Below are 22,306 nucleotides of genomic sequence, written 5' to 3'. Positions count from 1 at the left end.
AATCAGCCACCGGAATGTCTCACCAGGGCTGTGATGCTTTTTGGAGGGGGTATCTTCCTAGCCATGCCACTTGGTCTCACCCGGCCGGTAGGACTTCAGGCTGGGCTCCGGCTTGGCACTCTCAACTGGGCAAGGCAGGAGCTCAGACTAGATGATCCCAAGACTCCAGTCGGCCCAGACGTGTCCACAAGGGCGAGCAAGGGACCCTACAAAACAGCCCCCCCGACTCCTATGGCCCCCTCCCAGCCAGCACCCCAGGCCCAAGTAGCCCCCTCTCCCCCAGCCAGCGATCCCAGAGCCCTGTGCCCTCCCAGCTAGCACCCCAGGCCCAGGTAGCCCCCTCTCCCCCAGCCAGTGATCCCAGACCCCTGTGCCCCCCCAGCCAGCACCCCAGGCCCAAGTACCCCCCAGACCGCGCCCCCAGAGCCCTGTGCCCCCCCAGGCCCAGGTGCCCCCAGACCCCTTTGGGCCCTCCAGCCAGCCCCCCAGGCCCAGGTAGCCCCCACCCCCAGCCAGCGAAGAAACCCCAAGGCGTCCCCAGCCCCGGCAACCGGGGAACGCCCCCCGAACGTTTCCGGGGCAACTAGCAGAGGCGGAAATGACGACGCCCGCTCCCTTGACTCGAGTCGAAACCCCGTTCGCTATCTGGCTGCCACAGCTCATTGGCTGGCAGAGCTGCCCATCCCCAGCTCGGGCCCGCGCATGCGTGCTGGCGCCGTGACGGGGCTGTGTGCCGCTGGGGTCCGGCTGCTGCTTTAGGCGCAGATCCCCCAACATGGTGAGTGGAGGGCGGGGCCGCACCCCTGCCCCGCGGCCGCCGTCTCACCTGTGGCAGGGGCGGGGCTAGGGCCAGAGGGGCCGGGCCGTGTCGTGCCCAGGGCGTTGGTTCGAGACCCCGTGTCACCCTAAGGAGCCCCGGGGTCGGGGGACCCGGGTGCGGAGTTATGGGCGGGGCCCGGGGTAGTGGGGGGAACCTGGAGCAACGTGAGGGGGGTCGGGGGCCTGAGGACTGGGGCTGACGGGGGGGGGGAAGGAAGTGGGGGTTCCCTGGGGGGCTCAGTCAAGGGGGTGGGGGTCATCTCAGATCAGTCCGGTTTGTTGACAGCACCACACCATTAGTTATGGGGATTAGTTAAACCGCATTCAACCCCTGCGTAAGCACCCTCATTCCGAACAAAAGGGGCCTTAAATTGGGTTGGGCAGATTCGCTTCCAAAGTGAATTAAGATAAACTGAATTAAGGTCACTGTAATTCTCAGTAGCAGCAGCCACACAGGGGTTTAATGTGATTTCGCTAATCCACTTCAAATTCACATCTTTAGTTAATTCGGAGGGATTAATTTTCCTCATGTCCCCATCTATACGAGCCCTCCAAAGTGTGCTTTAGGGTGCATATATGCTGCAACGTAAGCCCAGGGTTAGTAGAACTTGAGTTAGCAGACCCTGGTTTGTTAATCTAGGCATAGGCGCCGACTCCGTGGGTGCTCCAGGGCTGGAGCACCCACCAGCAGCCAACTCCCACCCCCAGCGCGCCTCCCACCCGCTGCGATCAGCTGCCTCAGGGCATGCAGGAGGGAGCGGAATGGGGGGAAGAGGTGGGGGTGGAGGCAAGGGATGGGGCAGGGCAGGAAAAGCCAGGATGGGGACGGAGGTTTGGGGGAAGGGGTCCGGTGGGAGTGGGGCCTGGTGTGGAGGGGTGGGTTGAGCACCCCCCGGGCCCAGAGGAAGCCGGGCCCTATGAATCTAGGGCTTGAGTATTTGCATTTATTTATAACCCCCAGGTTAGGAATTGTTGAACCCTGGGTCCTGCGTAACACAATCAAGAGGCTCCAGTGTCTACACTGCACTATGCCAGCCTGAGTCCAGCCACCTATATCCAGACGTTTTAGTACCCTCCCAAAATGTGGCAGCTCTACCCCTTTGTTCGTGGTGCAGTGTGAGAAAACTGGATTGTCCTCCAAACTTCACTACCCAAAAGACAAAAAAAAGTCGGCCCATGGGATTGTGGGATACTCTTGCAAACTCCCAGAGCATGAGTCCAGTGGGGCTGCATCTACCCTTCAAAGCAATAGGGCTTGAACTCTGGGTCTCAGCTTGACTCAGGCTCAGACCCTCCACCCCAATGGGCTCCTGGTACCCTGAGTCTGAGCCCTGGGTTAGCACGCTTTGTATGTAGATGGAAGGGGGGTTAGGTTTGAGCCTGAGTTTGAACCCTGGGTTTACACGGCAGTGTAGATATACCCTCTTGTGGGCTTCCAGAGCCCAGACACCAGCCCAAGATTGAACATCTACCCTGCAGTTTTGTAGCCCCACAGCCCAGTGAGCCTTAGTCTGCTGGAAAGGAACAGCCATGGGTGTTTTATTGCAGTGTAGACATATCTTCAGAGTCCTAGATTTCAAGGCCTGAAAGGACCACAATGATTATTGAGTTGGACCTCCTGCATAACACAGACCATAGAATTCTACACAGTAACTCTTGCAATGGAAGGAATTATTCTTCCATGATACATAATTGAATGCTCTCAAGCTAATAATTTGTGATTGAGCACGTTACAAAGGAAGGCAAGTGAAATCCCTGTTTTACACATGGGGAAATGGAGAGGTTCTGTGAATTTTCCAAGACCACACAGGGAGTCAGTGACACAGCCAGGGATAGAACCCAGACCCCTAACTCCCAGTCCAATTCACTATCCTTTTCAGTGGTTCCCAAACTTGTTCTGCTGCTTGTGCAGGGAAAGCCCCTGGCGGGCCGGGCCGGTTTGTTTACCATGGTTTGCTGCTCCAGTCCAATGGGAGCTGCTGGAAGTGGCACGGGCTGAGGGACGTGCTGGCCGCCGCTTCCAGCAGCTCTCATTGGCCACTGGGAGCCGCGATTGACCGAACCTGCGGACGCGGCAGGCAAAGAAACCGGCCCGGCCCGGCCCACCAGGGGTTTTCCCTGCACAAGCTGCGGAACAAGTTTGGGAACCACTTCCTTAACTGCACAGCTTCAGGTGAGTGAAAAAAACCTCACTTTAATAAATGCCATTGACTGTATGGCTTGAGTGTCTTTTTTCAAAGAAGTGTGGGCACTGGGATGTACCAAGTCATCCACGCATGTTGGTCTATGAGGTGCTTCCCTGAGGAAATCTTAGGGGTTGGGAGGGAAGGGTTATTGTTGTTTTATTTATTGTAATTCTATTAAAGGAGACACTGAAAACAAACTTTTACAAAGAGCAGCATAAACTGTTTCTGTTTACAAAAAATACAGCTAAAATATTTTCTTAACAAACAGATGTTCCCCTGCATTGCAGATGAGAACCTGAAAATGAAATGGTCTACAGCTGGGATTTTCAATTGAGCCCAAGGGAGTTAGGCACCCAAGTCCTATTGAACTGGTGTTTGAGCACCACACTCCCTTTGATCCTTTTAAAATCTCAGTCTGTATGTGAGCTAAAAACAAAAGAGAAACTGACTAGTCTCGCTTGCTATGTGAGAAGAAATGCAAAATTAGATGTTGTTCTAATGGATGGATCCTTATACTCAGGCAACACTCTTTGGAAGTCAGTGGGGCCCGGATGCATGGAACAGGTTGCAGGGTTGGGGCTTTAAACAGAAACAATTGCTATTAAATCTGAAAGAATTTTTAAAAGTGCTGTCTCAAGCTGTTTATTTTTCCACTTCTCCAGCATACAACTCATTTGTTACAATCTGCTTTTAGTTACTATCCCCTTTCTTTCATTTTGAAATTTGCGCTATGATTTTCCGTGCCTGATCATCATTTTTAAGTAGCTCTTGATTTTCCGTGCTGGATAAGACAAACCGTAGTTTGCAGACACAAAACAAATCCAGTGTTGCATGGTTCCCATGGTTGCCAGCAGTTAGTACTGCATTGTTTTAGACGGGGTTGCCTAGTCTCCTATGCAATTGTTTCCTTCTTCCTGTGAAGACAAGCATGTTTCTTTGTTTGTAGAAGTCTGTTTTGCCTGACATTGCATTATGGAGCTCAGTCAGTCAAGGTGCTGAGTGCCCCAGCCCCCCATTCTCTTTCATGGGAGCTCATAGTGCCCAGCACCTCTCAAGGAGCACTCAGCACCATGCAGAATCACACCTAGGCCACTCAGATCATTAGGCTCCATTAGTGAGATCCCAAGTGAGTTGTGATTGATGTAAGAGCAAGCTAAGGAAACTTTCAAAATCTTTCAGAGTTGACACTAATTTTACAGAGACAACAAACAGATGATAATACCTTTGCAGATTTCTTTGTATATTGACTTTTTAAAGTAGTAGAATAAACTGTTGGCAATAGATAGCAATAGCCCATCCACCATGAATTGCTATTGTAGGCTAATGGTTGTAAACGAGGCTCTTTCCCCTCATTTGCCTTGTTTACTGCCTTTAGCATATTTTTGATAAATGGAGGGGGAGAGTCTTTAACCCAAAACTCGATATTTTTTTCTTACTTATTTGTAAATTCTGTACATTTTTTCAAAACAAGTGCTGCAGCACTGTCCTTTGTATAACTGTAAAATAATAATAATAATAAAAGTGCTAGCAGCCCTAATGAGCAACCCTATAATAACAAAACTGTGTGTGTGTGTGTGTGTGTGTGTGCGCCCCCATGAGCAAATCTGTAATGAGAAACCAGTATTGCAGTGAGGGGTAGGGAGAAAGGGTGAGGGATGTATTTGGGAACAGGTTTCAGGCTTCCAAAGGCTTGTTATGGCAAATGACTGACAGACAACAACGGTGATATGATGGTGCCAAAGATAGCTGGGCTTTGCTCTGAGAAAATGAGTAATATCTATTGGAATTATCTTGGCTCAGTTTTATTTCCAGATATATTATTACAAAGCATTATTTGAAGGCAGATTGCACCTTCAAGACATCATGTTGCCTAATCTTTTTGTTGTTTGTTTTTTGCAGGCTGAGGTGGAAGAAACACTGAAGCGAATTCAGAGCCAAAAGGGCGTCCAAGGAATCATTGTTGTGAATTCGGAAGGTATTGTGCCACTCTGGCTGTATTTCCTAAGGATGTTACTTTTTTAGAACAGGGCACTTTAAAGATCAATGAATTTGCTATTTATAAAGAGATTAAATGTCTCTCTAGATATGTTTTCCTCCTTTAGAGAGGCAGGTTATGTCAAGCTGCCTCTCTGCAAGCCTATTGAAGTCAGTGGCATTGAGCAGATGTACCTGAGAGCAGAAGTTGTCCCCATGCATTTTAAGAATAACTTTGCAGCCAAGAGGAAAAATATCAAAATGTATAGAATGTAGAACAAGACAAGCTCATTTTGCCAAAAACGTTTTTCTGATCGTATGTAACGTACAGTAAATCTTCTAACACTTAATTTTAATTTAACTGGTAAGTGTCTTAGAAAAAAGACATTCGGTAAATACGTGGAGGCTCTATGGAAGATCTGATCATTGGTGACCTCATTTACAAATCAGCACTTGGCTTGCCTTTCCTTGGTAGTGCTGGTGTCTGAGGACAGGGAGGAAGGTCAAATGTTTGGGCTGTGCTTGTGGGGTATACATCTTCGGTCTACTAGAAACACCGACAGATGAAATGTTAGCAATTTGCTGCTGCATCAGTCTCATACTACAACATATGATAAATGTGGACTGAGTTTGGCTCTTTGGCTTCTGCCAGGGCGCTGGTACTGGAAAGCCCCCTCAGGAGGAGGTTGTGGAGCAGGAGAGTAACTGCTACCTCCCCATCCTTACGGATCGGTCCTAGCCAAGGTGATGAACTGATTCGGTGCATCCATCAGCAGCCTCCAGTGGACCAGCTCACATGGCACCTGGCTATAAAAGACCCCCCACCCCCAAACAGAAAAACAATGAAAAACTCTTAATGTTGCACAAACCTATGGAAGGCTCTGGTCCCAGTGGTGGCGAGCAACTCTGCTCTGCTACCATCTATGTTCTTTAAGGGCTTTTCTTATATCTTCTCTTTTTTGTATCTGTTGGTGGCTCCTAGTGGAAGTTTCTCCTTGTTTCCACCTGCTCTTTGGAAGGAAGGCTGGAGGTCTGCAGAAGCTGCTGAAAATGAGGGGGAACCAGCACCATGTCACTGGCAGCCCCCCATGTGCATAGCTTGGGAATTGTTGCATGCCTGTAGTGCTGTTTGGGTTTCCTACTCTGCAGGGCAGTGCCTACAGCCCAGCCCCACCCCACGTTTCTGCACCATTCACAGAAGCGTTTCTAGTCACACTTTGTTTCAAAAAGTTTTTTTTAAATATGCTAAATTTTAAGCATAAAATCTACTGAGGTTTAAAGGGACTGTTCAGATGTGTCTAGTGGGTAGCCAGGAATTAAGTAAGTCTCAGAGGTTACCATCGTTAACTAGCTCATCACACTTACTGTCTGTCTTTGCAGGTATTCCTATCAAAAGCACGGTGGACAATTCCACAACAGTGCAATACGCAGGCCTAATGCACAGCTTCATCATGAAGGCAAGGAGCACTGTGCGAGACATTGATCCCCAGAACGACCTGACGTTCCTGCGGATCCGCTCCAAGAAAAATGAGATCATGATTGCTCCAGGTAAAAGCCCCTCAGCATCAGGCTTCTAAGCCTCCTGTTGAAATTCCTTTCTCGGGGCATGTGTCTCATCCTTCCCTGTCAAGCTTTCCATGGCACAAAATCTATAGAGCCTGAAGAAGTGAATCTAGTATGCTGTAGCTTTAGCCAAAGAATTTCTGGTGGTATACTTGGTTCAGAGCTGGGTCTGTTTCTATTAAACTGAGCCTGCCTCTTCATGGTTGGGTGTGGGAAGGAATCAGTTTTCCCATCTCACTGCCAGTCAAACTGTAAATTTAAAAGAAGATTCTCTTGTGTTTTGCCTTTTTCAAGATAAGACCAGAAGAGTCTGAAATTAGCGGAACACATTTTATGAGCTGTTTCAGACCAGCACTGCTAGCATAACTACTGAAACGAACCAGAGTGGGAGGCTGGCTGATTCTCAGGACTGGAGGAGCACGCATATTGTTACAGTACTTGCTGGTCCTAGAATCTCTCAATTTGAGTCTGAGTCTACACTAGACTCTATTAATTTCTCGCCACTGGTCAGAGCATGTCTAGACAATGTAGTGGTTAAAACACCAGCAGCAACCAGTAGCCTGGAAACACTGGAACTTGCAATGATGTAGCTTTGGTGGGACGTGTAAGGAGAAAATGCCTCATGCTGAGAAGGCCAGAATGTTTCATTAAATCACCAGATCGTGTCACAGAGGAAATTGATGCAGTATGAGTGCAGTTCACCCAGGTGTAGAGGGCTCAGATACATCCCTCCACATCACTTAAGACCTGTGGTGGAGCTGTGATAAGTAGGGAGCTGTTCAGGTTGAGTGAGTGCACAGGGCAAAGGGTGCTCTTTGTATAACAACCTATTTGTGCTGGCCCAGAGGCGCTGGTTGTGGATGCACTGGGGGAATGGCTGAGAGATTTATGCTGATGTGGATCTAGTGGTCCGGAATCCCCACGTGGAAGATGCAGGGGGTAGTGAGAGTTGTTCCAGAATGTAGGACTGTGCGTTAAATTACATCGGCTTGGTGCATCCCGTTCTCTAGAGAGGCTGGAACTATTCCCCCACAGTAAGATTAGAGAGACTGACCTGATTTAGCCATGGGAAATACCTGTCCAGCCCACCTCGCTCACTAATGAACACTTGCTGTCAGGGATTTTAATTTTCTCATACTACTTTAAAGTCAAGGTAGAGTTGATGAACATTTAAGTAGGTGACATTTACTGTCATTAGTCAATGTATGATAAACGTGCAAGGTAAAACAAGAAAACAACTTTTCTTAATCTGCGAATGAGCATTAGCAATGGAGGAATAACTTCCTTTTTTTCCCTTGCAGATAAAGACTATTTCCTGATCGTCATCCAGAATCCAACAGAATGAGATTGTCCTAAATTAGTCTGGTTTCCCCCCACTACCGAATATGTTTAATTTAATAGCCAAAAACAAAGCATTAGTGTTAATTCTACTGTGCCACCTTAATAATGACCAGGAAGACAACCTTGTGCTCTTTTTTTTGTTTACAAAGAAGTAAAAGTATCTTTCTTTTGTATCACTAAAATGGCATTCCGTGGAAGGGGTATGAGGATTGAAATCAAGTGACTTTGGCAGTCAGAAATGGACAGATTTCTTTTAGTGTTCAAGAAGATAACTTAATATAGAAATTCTAATAGTGTGATCTAAAAAATGAATCTTTGTGGTTTGCACACTCCTGTCAATTCTGTCTGAAATATGGTTTTACCTTATTGGTTTTGAATGACTGTAAATACGAAGCTTGATTACTCACAACTTACCTTCTTGTCTTTTTTTTTTTTTGCCGCTTTTATGATTTATTTTGAAAAGGTTTTGCCTTATCAAATCAATAAAAGTGTCATCAGTGATTATTTTTGTCATGTCTCTATTCCTTCTCTTGTGAAATTTTCAATGGCCCTTTGATGGTTGAACTTCTTACTGCAAATCTTTAAAAGGTCTGAACTCTCCCTGAGGCTGTTCCTACCTCACAATGTTGTTATCTCTCTGAATGGTGAATCTTACAATCTCTCTGAATGGTGACTTTTTCAAAGTGAATGGGCTCTGTACTAGTAGTGGCCCATTATTTTCATCCTTTTTCACCCCATACACTTGCCTTTAAACCAGGGACAAAGAAGAAAAATACAATTGACTTATTAGGGGTTTGTCCTGAGTAAGAACAGCAGGATTTCATCTGTTGGAATTGCCATTCCAGTACAGTCCAATGATCTGTCTAATCAGGTATTCAGTCTTGAGCATTGACTGACAGCAAATGCTTCAGAGGAGGGTGCAAAAATCCTTTTCTGACTCCCGGTAGTGATCAGCTTATGCGCTGAAGCAATAGGATTGGTTGCTCTTTGTTTTCAGCGTACATGCAGCTGCTATTAATGGATTTGGTTTGTAAACAACTGAGGCATGCAAATTGGATACCTGCCTGTGCAAATGGTTACAGTAACCTGCATACATGATGTGACTATACAATTGCAGTAATTCTTCAGGCAAACTAGATGCACAAATGCATGTGTCAGAGCATGCCTCTTGTTTTAAAAACAAGGCTCTGAATGTCTAATCAGTCTTTTAAAACCTTGTTTTATCTGCCTCAATACCCTATAGAGTGAGTTCTCATGGTAACTATATAGAGATGATTTTTTTAAAATGTTGACTTTAGTTTCGCACATCCTCTTGTCCCTGTATTATGGGAAAGGGTAAATAGTGGCACCTGAGTGGACTTCTCTGTACCATTTTTTATTATGTCTGATTTTACTCGTTTTTACAAATGAAATATCCCTGATTTTTAATCTCTCCTATCTGAGAGACCATTCGTCTTCCAGGCATGCATTCACTTATCCTTTTGGGAGGACCTTTATTTTTGTGTCTTCTTAGATGAGGTGACTGAAACAGAAAACTATTCAGTGTGACGATGTGCCAGTGATGGCCATAATGGCCTCTGTAATAGTTCCAGTATGTCTGTTTATTCCCTACTTTGGTCACAGTTTTGGCCGGCAGCACCCACTGAATGCTATTTGTTTGTCATGGTGGCAACCATGGTTTGTGCTGGGGGCTATCATGATATGTATATAGACCAGGGGTGGCCAAACCGTGGCTCGCAAGCCACATGCGGCTCTTTTATAGTTAAAGTTTGGCTCCCGGAGCCTCCCACACCCGACCCCCTCATTCTCCGCCTACCAGACTGCAGGGGGGGAGCTCAGGGCTTCTGCCCTGCAGCAGGGTCGGGGGACTAGAGGCTACTGCCAGAGACAACTGGTACTTGCTGAGAGTGGGCAGCACAATGTAAAGGTTAAGCAGTTGGGGGAACTGGAGTCACACACCTCCAGGTATGTGCCCCTCTTACCCTCAGTGGCCCCTCCCTGCAGCTTCCAGGTGTTAGCTCCGTGTGGAGAGGCAGCAGCAACAGCAGCAGCTCTCCCTGCAGCTCCCAGCTGTTTACTGCTGCCTCTCCCCACAGCTGGCTCCAGCAGCTGTCATGCAGGGAGGGGTCCTGGCCACATCATCTGACCGAGTGGAGCCAGCAAACCCTGGCAAAAATCAGGGGAGGGAGCACAGTGTGCCCCAGCTATCAAATTTCTGAAGATTGTTGTATGTGGCTTGGAGGATCGGTAAGTTTGGCCACCCCGATATAGATGGTGGGATGTGTAGGACAGCTCCTAGCACATTGTAGTTAGTGTGTGGGTGTGTGGATAGATAGGAAGACAGTCTCTGCCCCAAGGAGTTCACAATGTAAGAATAGGGTTGCCAACCCTCCTGGTTTGGCCGGCTCAATTGGCTTCAGTAACCTCCGGGAAATCTGGGAGATTTTAGGCCACCAAAAGTGCAGTGGGGCTAAGGCAGGCTCCCTACCTGCCCTGGCTCTGCGCCACTCCCAGAAGCAGCCAGTATGTCCAGCACCAGCTCCCAGGAGGAGGCACAGCCAGGGAGTCTCTGCACGCTGCCCCCATCCCGAGTGCCAACTCCGCAGCTCCCATTGGCTGGGAATGGGGAACCATGGCCAATAGGAGCGATGGGGGCGGTACTTGCAGGCAGAGGCAGTGCACAGAGCTGCCTGGCCGCCCGTGAGCCTAGGAGCCATTGCTGGATGTACCACCGCTTCCAGGAGCCACCTGAGGTAAGCGTCGCCTAGCTGGAGCCTGCATCCCGAACTCCAAGCCCACCACCCCAACCCCCTGCCCCAGTCTCAGCCCGGACCCCCCTCCACACTCCGAAACCCTCGGCCCCACCCACCCAGCCCAGAGCCTGCACTCCAACCCCCTGTCCCAACCCAGTGAAAGTGAGTGAGTGTGGGGGACTGGAGTGAGTGGGGGCGGAGCCTCAGAAAAGGGGCGGGGGAAGGGGCCGGGGCACGAGTGTTTGGATTTGTGTGATTAGACAGTTGGCAACCCTATATAAGAACAGTAAACATCTTGTTCTTAATGGGTTACTAATTCAGAACCCATCATTTGATAGCAGCCTTCAACTACCTGAAGGGGGGTTCCAAAGAGGATGGAGCTCGGCTGTTCTCAGTGGTGGCAGATGACAGAACAAGGAGCAATGGTCTCAAGTTGTAGTGGTGGAGGTCTAGGTTTGATATTAAGAAAAACTATTTCACTAGGAGGGTGGTGAAGGACTGGAATGGGTTACCTAGGGAGGTGGTGGAATCTCCATCCTTATAGGTTTTTAAGGCCCGGCTTGACAAAGCCCTGGCTGGGATGATTTACTTGGGGTTGTTCCTGCTTTGAGCAGGGGGTTAGACTAGATAACCTCCTGAGGTATCTTCCAACCCTAATCTTCTATGATTTTGCACAAGCTGTTGAAACTGTTCATTGCTGTGTGGTAATTACGGCCTCGTGTACTTGGCACAATTGGACAAAGTTCTGCAGCAAACACTCCTAACTTCTGCAGCAAAGTTAATTTATTATTGTAGCTCCATGAAATACTCTTCATCCCCCTCCCTCTCCCAGCTCATAGTTTGAAGATACTCAGTGATGTGCAGTAAATCAGTGATTATGTTCAGCAGTGATTATTTTAGATGGTGGATTTTTATTTTTTTTTGTACTGCATATTCTGGATGACTCAACTCTTTGGCAAAAAGAACAGGAGTACTCGTGGCACCTTAGAGACTAACACGTTTATTTAAGCATAAGCTTTCATGGACTAAAACCCACTTCATTGGATGCATGCAGTGGAAAATACAATAGGAAGATATATATATACACAGAGAACATGAAAAAATGGGTGTTGGAATTGGAATTAATCTGCAAACTAGACACCATTAAATTAGGCTTGAATAAAGACTGGGAGCAGATGGGTCATTAGGGGAAATAGTTCTACTTTGTGTACTGTTACTCATACCTTCTTGTCAATTGTTGGAAATGGGCCATCCTGATTATCACTACAAAAGTTTTTTTTTCCTCCTGCTGACAATAGCCCACCTTAACTGATTACACTCGTTATAGTTGGTATGGCAACACCCACTTTTTCATGTCCTCTGTGTGTGTGTGTGTGTGTGTATATCTTCCTACTGTATTTTCCACTCCATGCATCCGATGAAGTGGGTTTTAGCCCACGAAAGCTTATGCTTAAATACATTTGTTAGTCTCTAAGGTGCCACAAGTACTCCTGTTCTTTTTGCTGATACAGACTAACATGGCTACCACTCTGAAACCTGTCAACTCTTTGGATATCAGTGGTTACAATGTTACCTGAACAGTCCCCATCTTGTGTGTGCCAGAGGGGAGGGGAGCTTGCAAACAGCTTCATCTTCTCAGCTCCCCAGGCCTCAGGTGCTGCTCTGTTCTCTAGGCAGCATAGCTCCCCTGTTTGCACTTCTGGCTTCCCCTGCTCCAGAGCTTCAAACTGGACTCTAGCTCTGGCTCCTTGCCCTCCTTGCTGCCTGGTATTAAGGTTGCCAGATGTCCAGAACGCCTGGTTGAAAAGGGACGCTGGTGGATCCGGTCAGCATCCTTGACCAGGCCGCTAAAAGTCTGGTGGCAGCGCAGCCAGGCTAAGGCAGGTTCCCAGCCTGCCTTCTCTCTGTGCAGCTCCCCGAAACGGCTGCCATTTCCCCACAGCCCCTAGGCACAGGGGCGATCAGGGAAGCTCTGCGTGCTGCCCCCACCCCTAGCGCCGGCCTCACAGCTCTGATTGGCTGGGAACAGTAGCCAATGGGAGCTGCGGGGGTGGTGCCTGTGGGTGTGAGCAGCGTGCACCGCGCAGAGCCGCCTGGCCACGGCTTCACCTGGGGCCGCAGGGAAATGCTGGCTGCTTCTGGAGAACTGCGCAGAGCCAGAGCAGGCAGGGAGCCTGCCTTAGCCCCGCTGCACCACCAACTGGGAGCCACCTGAGGTAAGCACTGCCCGGTTGGAGCCCACTGCACCTCTGCTGCAGGTCTGAACACCCTCCTGCACCCAAACTCCTTTCCTGAGCCTGCACCCCGCACCCCCTCCTGCAGCCCAGTCCCCTTTCCCAGCCCTGAGCACCCTCCTGCACCCCAAACACATCATCCCTGGCCCCACCACAGAGCCCACACTCCCAGCCAGGGCACTCACCCCCCGCCCACCTGCCCCAGACCTGGAGCCTGTTCCTGTACTCCAAACCCCTTAGCCCCAGCGCTCACCCCCTCCTGCACCCTGAACCCCTCATTTTTGGCCCCACCCCAGAGCCCGCACTCCCAGCTGGAGTCCTCACCCCCTCCTGCACCCCAACCCCTTGCGCCAGCCCAGTGAAAGTGAGTGAGGGTAGGGGAAAGTGAGCAATGGAGGGAGGGGGGCTGGAGTGGGTGGGGGCAGGGCCTTAGAGAAGGGGCGAGGCAGGGGCTGGGCCTCAGGGAAGAAGGGGTAGGGGTCGGGTGTTCGGTTTTGTGCCCTTAGAAAGTTGGCAACCCTAGGCTGGTTCTATAATAGTGAAGGGAGCAGGCACTGTAATTATGTGGGTAAAGGTGGAGGGCAAGAGGCAGGAGCGCCGCCAGCTTTTCTGCCGCCCTAGGCGGCGGAAGGTCCCGCCCCGAAATGCCGCCCCTCACAGAGGCAGCGGAAGGTCTCGCCGCCAAAATGCCGCCCCTCACAGAGGTTGCGGAAGGTCCTGCCCCGAAATGCCGCCCCTCACAGAGGCGGCGGAAGGTCCCACCGCCGAAATACCGCCGTGGTGGCCGCCCCCCAAATTGTAGCGCCCTAGGTGACTGCCTAGGTCACCTAATGCGTTGCGCCAGCTCTGGCAAGAGGTGGTTGCAGGCAGGTCCCTGAAAACAAAGTGCCAGGTGCCTGGCTGCAGCAAAATGGTGGATTCCACAGCAAAAATGGTGAATTCTGTGGTATCTTTGGAAAACTGCCAAATTCAGTGGCTGCAAAATGGAGTCTGCAGGGCTCGTTGCTGTGAGATGACTACGGCAGGTCACATCTCTCAGAACCATTGTTTTGGGCTCTTTGCAGACTCAGGCTGGCATCAATGTACAATTTTTGAGATTATCTTTGCAAACATAAGGGCTGGAAACTTTTTTTTTTAAGACAAGCTGCGATTCTGTAGCTCAACACTGCATGAAGGGGCAAATGCTGCAGCAAATTTCATGATTACAGAATACATGAAGCTCTGGTCTTAGTACTTTGCGTTTGACTATACTGAATGTCTCAACTGCCATGTTGTTGCCTTTCCTAGTTTTTCTATGTCCATCAGCTGGTCCTCGTGCACCATAATTCTGACCACACATGCTTAATCTAAATGATTTTAAAAAATTAAATGTTGAGTCAGTTGTGCAACTAGGTGAATGTTGTAAACAAATGTCTTCTATGTACCCAGTCCCTGGCTAGGTAACTTACTAAATGTGTTGCCTATTATCTTTGATTCCCACCAGGGGTGGCTCTAGCTTTTTTGCCACCCCAAGCACGGCAGGCAGGCTGCCTTCGGCGGCCTACCTGCGGGAGGTCCGCTGGTCCTGCGGCTTCGGCGTACCCGCTGCCGAATTGCTGCTGAATCCGCAGTACTGGCGGACCTCCCACAGGCAAGCCGCCGAAGGCTGCCTGACTGCCACCCTCACAGGGACCGGCAGGGCGCCCCCCGCGGCTTGCTGCCCCAGGCACGCACTTGGAGCGCTGGTGCCTGGAGCCGCCGCTGATTCCCACCTAGGATGTGATGGATGCTCATTTATAATTTGTTAGAAAACCTGGTTGCTAATTATTGTAGAGTATTCCAGTCCTCAAAACTCGGTCCCCCTCCTCTTTAATGAGTCTCTGTAGCTTCAACCGTGCATCAGGCAGTGGCTTCGAAGATACTGTTACATTACATCTTGCCGCTAGCGCTGCTCTTAATATACAGCAGAGATTACATAATGCATGTAAATGGTCATAATTTATTTTAATTGAATTTTCACTCCATAAAACAATGTTGAACAGACTGGAGTCTCAGTGTTTCAACTGAATGTAGAGACAAGATAGAAGAAAACAATTTAGTACAAGCCTCATGCATATGCTTTATCGTTCAGAACCAGATAAATGTTTCCGGCTGGAGATTATGGCCTGTTCATTTGGTTTTCATACATTGTTGGCAATGTTACTGCTGTGCATAGTGAAGAATTTCTTTAATGCAGTATTCAGTAACTTGGTTTAGTATGTTCCTTTAGGATAATTACCCTTTATGATGGTCTTGGGTCTTGCATCTGTTTTAAAAAAAATACCCAGTAGCTCTGCTGCAGATCTAAGGGTCCAGTCTGACAAGGTGATACACACTTCCATAGGGTCCCACCCTGCAAAGTGTTGAATGCTGCTCAACTCCCATTAAAGTCAGTGAGAGTTGAGGGTGCTCAGTTCCTTGCAGGATCTCAAAGAAGTTTGTTACTGTACATGGAGGAGCAGTTCTCAAATTGTAATCAGCAGAGATCTGTCTGGTCACATGGTGGAGCCCTGCTTGTAGTGACTAGACCAGATCGTGCAACCTTTGCTCTTTCAAGTCCTGTTGACTTCAAGGAGATTAATGATGTGAGTAAGGGTTGCTGGACTGACCCCATCGCTTGGCTTGATGGATCAAACCCTACTTTCCAAAAGCCATTTCTTATTGGTTCTGGTGTGTTTGTTCCACGCTGATTCCGATCGGTAGCATATGCTGATCAGTAGTGTAGGCTGGAAATAGTTTCCTTGGCACAGATCCTCAAAGGGATTTTGGTGCCTAACTTCCACTGATTTCAATGGGAGTTAGGTGCCTAAATCTCTTTGAAGATCTAGGCCTCTGTGTTCAAAGGTAGGAAAGAACGTTCAGTGCAGGTAAAGAACATCACAGGTTATGGGAGTGACACTTCATTTCCTGGCTTTGATGATGATAGTTCTTTCACAAGGGCTGTTTCCTGTGAAAAGTTAGCAGCGGCTGCAAAAGGAGGAAGATAAATATGAAAATAGGTATTGTAGTCCCAGTGCTTCACTCTGGCTGAAAAGTGGTTGATGCAGCTTGGGTGGGGGCGCAAAGGTGGGATTTACCTTTGTACTCCGCTGCACCTACAGTTGGTCTGTGCTAGGCTAGTCCCTGGGCATTAATTGCTGCTCTAATTTGTACCAGCTACAAGAGCCACAAGTGGCCGGTATGGCAGCCTGAGAATGCTGAGGTGCATGGAAGACCTACACCAGGCCTACACTAGCAAAGCACTCTTAGCATGGACACAACTTGTATCAGCAAAACTGTACTTTTGCCAGTATCACTGCGGGCTTCTGCAGCCCCAACTATGTTGGCTAGGGATCACACCACCTCACACCCCTGTCCGGCGTAGCTTTGCTGATAGACGTTTCTATTGTAGACCTGGCCTTACTCTCTCCTCCTCTCGTCTGCTTTAAGGAGGTGGCGTACAAGGCCCAAAGGCCTAATCTACACTCAAGTTTTAACAGCATAGCTAGATCAGTGAGGGGTGTGATTTTTTTTTTAAACTGGAATAGCTCTACCAGTAAAAGCCCCAGTCTAGATGCAGTTATACCAGTATATCTGCTTATAACGGTGTAGAAAAATACAGCAGTTCCTTGCACCACCATAAATAATACTGGTATAAGCAATTTACAGACAAAACTGCATCAAACTAGAAGGTTCGCCCATATATAAACAAAGGCTACATTGGTTCTAGGTCACCCAAGGATCCTCCTATACTAGCTAGTAGGAATAGCTGGACCCCTCCCTCCTGTACTTTTGTTTGTTTGTTTTTAATCTAATCTCATTCCCACTGAAGTTGTTGAGATTTGCCGGTGGCTTCAATAGGAGCAGAACAGAGCCCTGGATCACTGGAAGGCGGAAGGAGTTTAGAGATGCAGAAATCACTAGAAATGTTATACTGTTGTATTAGCAGGAGAACCTCTTTTATCTGAACCTCTCTTATGCAAAAGCACCCGCTATAGGAAGCTGGAGTGTTGTCTCCTGGCATGCCTGAATAAATATCAGGTCTGCTGATTTATTTGGATGGAGTTGTATAGAATTACTGTCCCAATGCCACCACCAGATCTGCATAGGTGGACTTTGGGGCACTGAAAGGGACTGATTACATAGATTTGACTACAGGATCAGGGACCAAATCAATAAGCAAGAAAGCTAACTCCTTCCTAATAAAAAGAAGAGGGACTTACTGGCCGATGCTTCCAGCAGCCCCCATTGGCCTGGAGCAGCGAACTGCGGCCAGTGGGAGCCGCGATTGGCCGGACCTGCGGACGGGGCAGTAAACAAACCGGCCCGGCCCGCTAGGGGCTTTCCCTACACAAGCGGTGACCCCAGTTTGAGAAACGCTGCTATACACACACAAACGCAGAGTTCTTGATTAAGGTTGTTTGTAAACAATGATACATTAAAGCGGCATAACATTGCCTTTGCTGCAGCATATGCTTACAAGGAAAATTAAATTTTTCAGGAAGTAGCATATTTTCCTTTTTTAGTCACATTATGCTCTTTAAAATGGTCAAAACAGAAGTAGCTGTAAACTTACCAGGCAAAATAAAAGCATAACAAATTGATTTTTTCATAAATTGTAGAGACGCGAGGCAGGTGAGATAATATCTACTCCTAAGGGAATTCTGCACCAAAAGAAATTAAAAATTCTGCACCAAAAAAACACAAAAAACTCTGCACACGATATTTTAAAATTCTGCATATTTTATTTGTCAATATTTTATTCGATCACCCTGCAGGCCCTCTCCTCCCCCAGATAGGGACTCGCTGGTGAGGCTGCACTGGACCCTGACACAGCGCAAGGGCCAGGCATCCCTGAGAAACACCCTGGGCCCCTGCCCTTCTGTGCCAGGCACACTAAGCTAGAGAGCGCGAGGGACAGAGTCTTGCATGCATGCCAGCCCTGGTGCCGCATCCAGCTGTGGGCAGGCAGGCTTAGCCCGGCAGGATCCAAGTGTGGAGGGGCTTAGTGTGGGAGCATCCAGGAGTGTGGTGAGAGGGTTCTGTGTGGGACAATCTGGGTATGGGGGTGGATCTGGATGCACAGGGGCTTACTGGAGGGTTCTTAGTGCAGGGGGAATGGGACTCTGCAGAGTGAAGGTGGTTGGGGCTCAGCAGAGGGAGCGGGCAGGGTATGGAAGGCTGAGCGGGAAGGGGGTCTGGGTGTTAGGGGAGTGGAGCTTGGTAGGGTAGGGATCCGAGTGTAGCCAGTTGGGACTCAGGGGGTGGGGGTCTAGGTGCAGGGGACTTGTCAGGGTGTTCCAAGTGTAGGGGGCGTGGGGCTAATTGGGGTGGGGATTTGAGTGCAGGGTGATGGTCTGGGTGCAGGAGTGGTGGTCCGAATGCAGGGGGGAAGGGCTCAGTGGGGGGTCTGGGTGCAGGGTGTGTGGCTTGCTGGGGAGTCCGGGTATGGGGGGGGTCTGGATGTATGGGAGTTGGGCAGACAGGGGAGCAGTTCCCCATACATTGACCCTTCCCCCTGCAGCTGGGGAGCGATGGGGGCAGGAAACAGGGGAGATATGCAGCCAGGGGAAGTTTCTGGGGGTGGGTCTGACCCAGCCCTGGCCGCTCCTTGCTGGGGAAGAAGTAGTCCCATCCTCCCCAGCCCAGCTGGCTGGGACTAGCAGCTGAACCCCATGCAGGGTAGGAGCCGCCAGCTGGGGCATCCCTAGATCCACCCCTGCAGTGATTTACCTCTCCACCAGCTGCTCTGGGCACCCAAAACCACCTGCCAGTGCTGCTGGGGAGGAGCACATGACAGCTCTTGTGGCTTTCTTTTGCTTCCCTGTCAGAAGTCATTTTTCTGCCAGGAAGCAAAGAAATCTGCAGGGGACATGAATTCTGTGCACGTGCAGTGATGCAGAATTCCCCCAGGAGTAAATATCTTTTAGATACTGAACCAATAAAAGATATTACCTCATCTCTCTAATATCCTGCAACCAACACGGCTATAACACTGCAAACATAAATTATAGAGACAGCTATGAAGAGTACAAATATCTGACCAGATCCACAACCCTAGTTCATGTCTGGTTTTATCAAGCTCGGGGGTTCTCAAACTTGCTCAGTCTGGACTTCATTGCAATAGATTGTCTCATGGACACTTCATCTCCCTTCCCCTTCAGAATGACATACATTCCTGTGCTGACTACCGCAATTACTTAAGTGAAAAAGCAATCTTCTTCTTCTTCTTCTCATGAATTTCTTTGACAAAGTTGGACAGCTGGCTGCCAGCCTGATGCCAACCCCCTTCCTTTTTCAACTGGTGTTGGTACTAGCTATGATGAAGTTGTGTGTGTGTGTGTGTGTGTATGTGTGAAGTAATACCATTATGAATGTATTTGGGCTTGAATTTTCAAAGGCGAGGCAGGGAGTCAGATACCCAATTCTCACTGGCACCTTGCTCCTTGGCGATCTCCAGCACAAATGTACTTTAGCTATCCCTACAGAAGAAGCAACGTCAGCTTTCCATAGACTGCAGCTTGGGAACCATTGATCTTCCTGGTCTGTCTTAATAAATAATACAGTGTGGTTGATTGGTAAATTGTTCATGTAGCCTCTTTACTATCATATTATTGCCTGGAAATGACCTTACTGCCAACTTCAAAGTAGCTATCTATAGTATTTATAGAAGTGCCAGTCACTGTAGTATCTAGGCACTGATTAATAACAATACTTCTCTCGTGCTTTCCATCTGGTGAGCTGAAAGCACCCTATAGCTATTAGTGAATTAAAGCCACACCATTAGAAAATGTACCTACTATTGTTATAAGAAGCCTGAAGGTAACTAGAACAGAAAGAGATTAGAGACAGAATTATTGCACACACACCCGCCTCCATAGTTTATATATTCTGTGCATTTGACACACTTGATATATAGTCAGTATTACTCTCTTGTTGATGGTCAGTTGCACTTTCTGTAAGCGAGGAGGCCAGTCCTCGCTTACAGACAGCCCCCCCCCAACCTGAAGCAAATACTCACCAGCAACTACACACTACACAACAAAAACATTAACCCAGGAACCAGTCCCTGCAACAAACCCCATTGCCAACTCTGTCTGCATATCTATTCAAGGGACACCATCCTAGGACCTAACCACATCAGCCACACCATCAAGGGCTCATTCACCTGCACATCTACCAATGTGATATGTGCCATCATGTGCCAGCAATGCCCCTCTGCCATGTACATTGGCCAAAGCGGACAGTCTCTACACAAAAGAATAAATGGACACAAATCAGACATCAAGAATTGTAACATTCAAAAACCAGTAGGAGAGCACTTCAATCTCCCTGGATACACAATAACAGACTTAAAAGTGGCAATTCTTCAACAAAAAAACTTCAAAAACAGACTCCAACGAAAAACTGCCGAACTGGAATTAATTTGCAAATTGGACAGCATCAAATTAGGCCTGAATAATGACTGGAAGTGGCTGGGTCACTACAAAAAGTAATTTTCCCTCGGCTGATACTCACACCTTTTTGTCAACTGTTTGAAATGGGCCACCTTGATTACTTTTGTAGTGCTAACGAGGCCAATGCAATTTTCCCTCCCTTGGTATTTACCCCCTCTTGTCAATTGTTGAGAATAGGCCATGTCCACCTTAATTTAATTGGCTCATTAGCACTGACCCCCCACTTGGTAAGACAACTCCCATCTTTTCATGTGCTATAATATATATTCTGCTTACTGTATTTTTCACTCCATGCATCTGATTAAGTGGGTTCTAGCCCACAAAAGCTTATGCCCAAATAAATGTGTTAGTCTCTAAGTTGCCACAAGGACTCCTCATTGTTTTTGCTGATACAGACTAACATGGCTACCACTCTGAAATGGGAAGGTAGAACTTTTTAAAATTGGGAAAGAAACTTTCTCTTTGTCTGTGGCTCTTGGGGCTGAAGAGATGGGGTAGCAGGAATGCTGTGTAAAGTTTGAACCAGATATGAAAATCATCAGATCATATTTAGAATTACTTTTAACAACCCAAAGGTGTAAGTAGATCAGAATGTTTAGCTAGATGCGATCAGGTTTATTTCTGTTTATTTTTTAAGGCTTGTGGATCTCTTCTGTGCTAACCCCAGATGCTTTTGTTTGCTTGTAACCTTTAAGCTGAACCCCCAAGAAAGCTATTTTGGGTGCTTGATTTTTGGAATTGCTCTTTTAAAATCTAGCAAAAGTCTAAATTCCAGATGTATTTTCTTTCTTTTTGTTTTTAATAAAATTTTCCTTTTTTAAGAACAGGATTGGATTTTTGGTGTCCTAAGAGGTTTGTGCATGTTGTTTGATTAGCTGGTAGCAACAGCTAAATTTCCTTTTTCTTTCTCAGCTCTTCCCCGAAGGAGGGAGGGGGGTGAAAGGCCTTGAGGGTACCCTGCAGGGAGGAATTCCCAAGTGCTCCTTCCTGAGGCCAAGGGGGTTTTTTGCGTTTGGGTGGTGGCACGGTTTACCAAGCCAAGGTCAGAGAGAAGCTGCAACCTTGGGAGTTTAATACAAGCCTGGAGGGGCAAGTATTAATTTTTAAAATCCTTACGGGCCCCCACTTCCTGCACTCGGCGTAACAGAGTGGGGATTCAGCCTTGGCGGGGCGGAATATAGACAGGGGATACAGAGGCCTGGGGAGGTATGGAGGAGGGAAGTAGAGGTCTGTGGGGGGGATATGGAAGTAGAGCCTGTGGTCCAGCAGGGGGGAAGCCTTGTGGGGGGAGTAAGGGTCAGTGGTACAGCGGGGGAGGCTATGGGACCTGTCTAGGGTGAAAAATCGGGAAGGGGGTGGGGGGTAATAGGAGTCTATATAAGAAAAAGACCCCAAAACTGGGCCTGTCCCTATAAACCCGGGACATCTGGTCACCCTAGACCCGTCGAGGGAGGCCCTAGAGAGAACTGGGGGCCCGTGGCCGAGCAGGGGGATGGGGGAGACATGGAGGGGATGAGTAGGGGAGTGGTGTCGGCCAAACGCGCTGGGCGCCTCCCCTTTAAGGGCTGGGTGGTGACGTCACCGCCGCTCGCTCCGGGCAGGCAGTTGCTCTGGGTGCCCGGCGGCTGCACCAGGAGCCCCCTTCTCCGAGCGCCCCGCTGCCCCTCGCGCCCCGCCCGGGGCTGTCGGGCTCCCGCCCCGAGCGGCTCTCGCTGCAGCCGAGCCCGACCGGCCGCGATGCCGTCGGACCGGCCCTTCAAGCAGCGGCGGAGCTTCGGTGAGTGCGGCTGGGGCCGGGCCGGGCCGGGCGTGGGGGGGCTGCCCAGGTAGGGACCGAGCCCCGGGGCAGGCACCGCCCGTGAGCCGCCGCCCGGGGCCCCTCGGTCTGACCCGCAGGTGGGAGCCCGGGGTCAGCCGCAGCAGGAGCAGGGGGGTGATGAGGGGACATAGCCCCAGCTCGCCCGGGGAGCGGCGCTGGAACA

At 48.9% G+C, this 22,306-nt stretch overlaps 2 protein-coding genes across 2 annotated transcripts in view; both read left to right on the top strand.

Moving 5' to 3' along the window:
- The first annotated feature begins 697 nt into the window (after positions 1-697).
- DYNLRB1 (dynein light chain roadblock-type 1) lies at positions 698-8,385 on the top strand. The gene is made up of 4 exons (XM_024195325.3): positions 698-778; positions 4,905-4,980; positions 6,360-6,527; positions 7,844-8,385. Exons 1-4 carry the CDS (start codon positions 776-778, stop codon positions 7,885-7,887), a joined length of 291 nt encoding a protein of 96 aa, XP_024051093.1. The 5' UTR covers positions 698-775; the 3' UTR covers positions 7,888-8,385.
- Positions 8,386-21,903: 13,518 nt separating this feature from the next.
- MAP1LC3A (microtubule associated protein 1 light chain 3 alpha) overlaps positions 21,904-22,306 on the top strand; it is a 38,459-nt gene continuing 38,056 nt past the window's right edge. The window contains exon 1 of the mRNA XM_026656817.1: positions 21,904-22,101. Coding sequence (XP_026512602.1) covers positions 22,062-22,101 — 40 coding nt within the window. The 5' untranslated portion in view covers positions 21,904-22,061. The remainder of the gene's footprint in view (positions 22,102-22,306) is intronic.

The sequence above is a fragment of the Terrapene carolina genome, unplaced genomic scaffold (genome assembly GCF_002925995.2).
Source record: "Terrapene carolina triunguis isolate 2854851 unplaced genomic scaffold, T_m_triunguis-2.0 Scaffold233, whole genome shotgun sequence".
Classification (NCBI taxonomy): Eukaryota; Metazoa; Chordata; order Testudines; family Emydidae; genus Terrapene; species Terrapene triunguis.
Note: the sequence above shows the minus strand (reverse complement) of the source record. Positions and strands in the feature narration are given on the sequence as shown.

Excerpts from the sequence above, each read along its gene's own strand:
- DYNLRB1 (XM_024195325.3), top strand. Across the intron at positions 4,981-6,359 it reads CATTGTTGTGAATTCGGAAG|GTATTCCTATCAAAAGCACG; the intron begins GTATTGTGCCAC and ends CTGTCTTTGCAG. Across the intron at positions 6,528-7,843 it reads TGAGATCATGATTGCTCCAG|ATAAAGACTATTTCCTGATC; the intron begins GTAAAAGCCCCT and ends TTTCCCTTGCAG.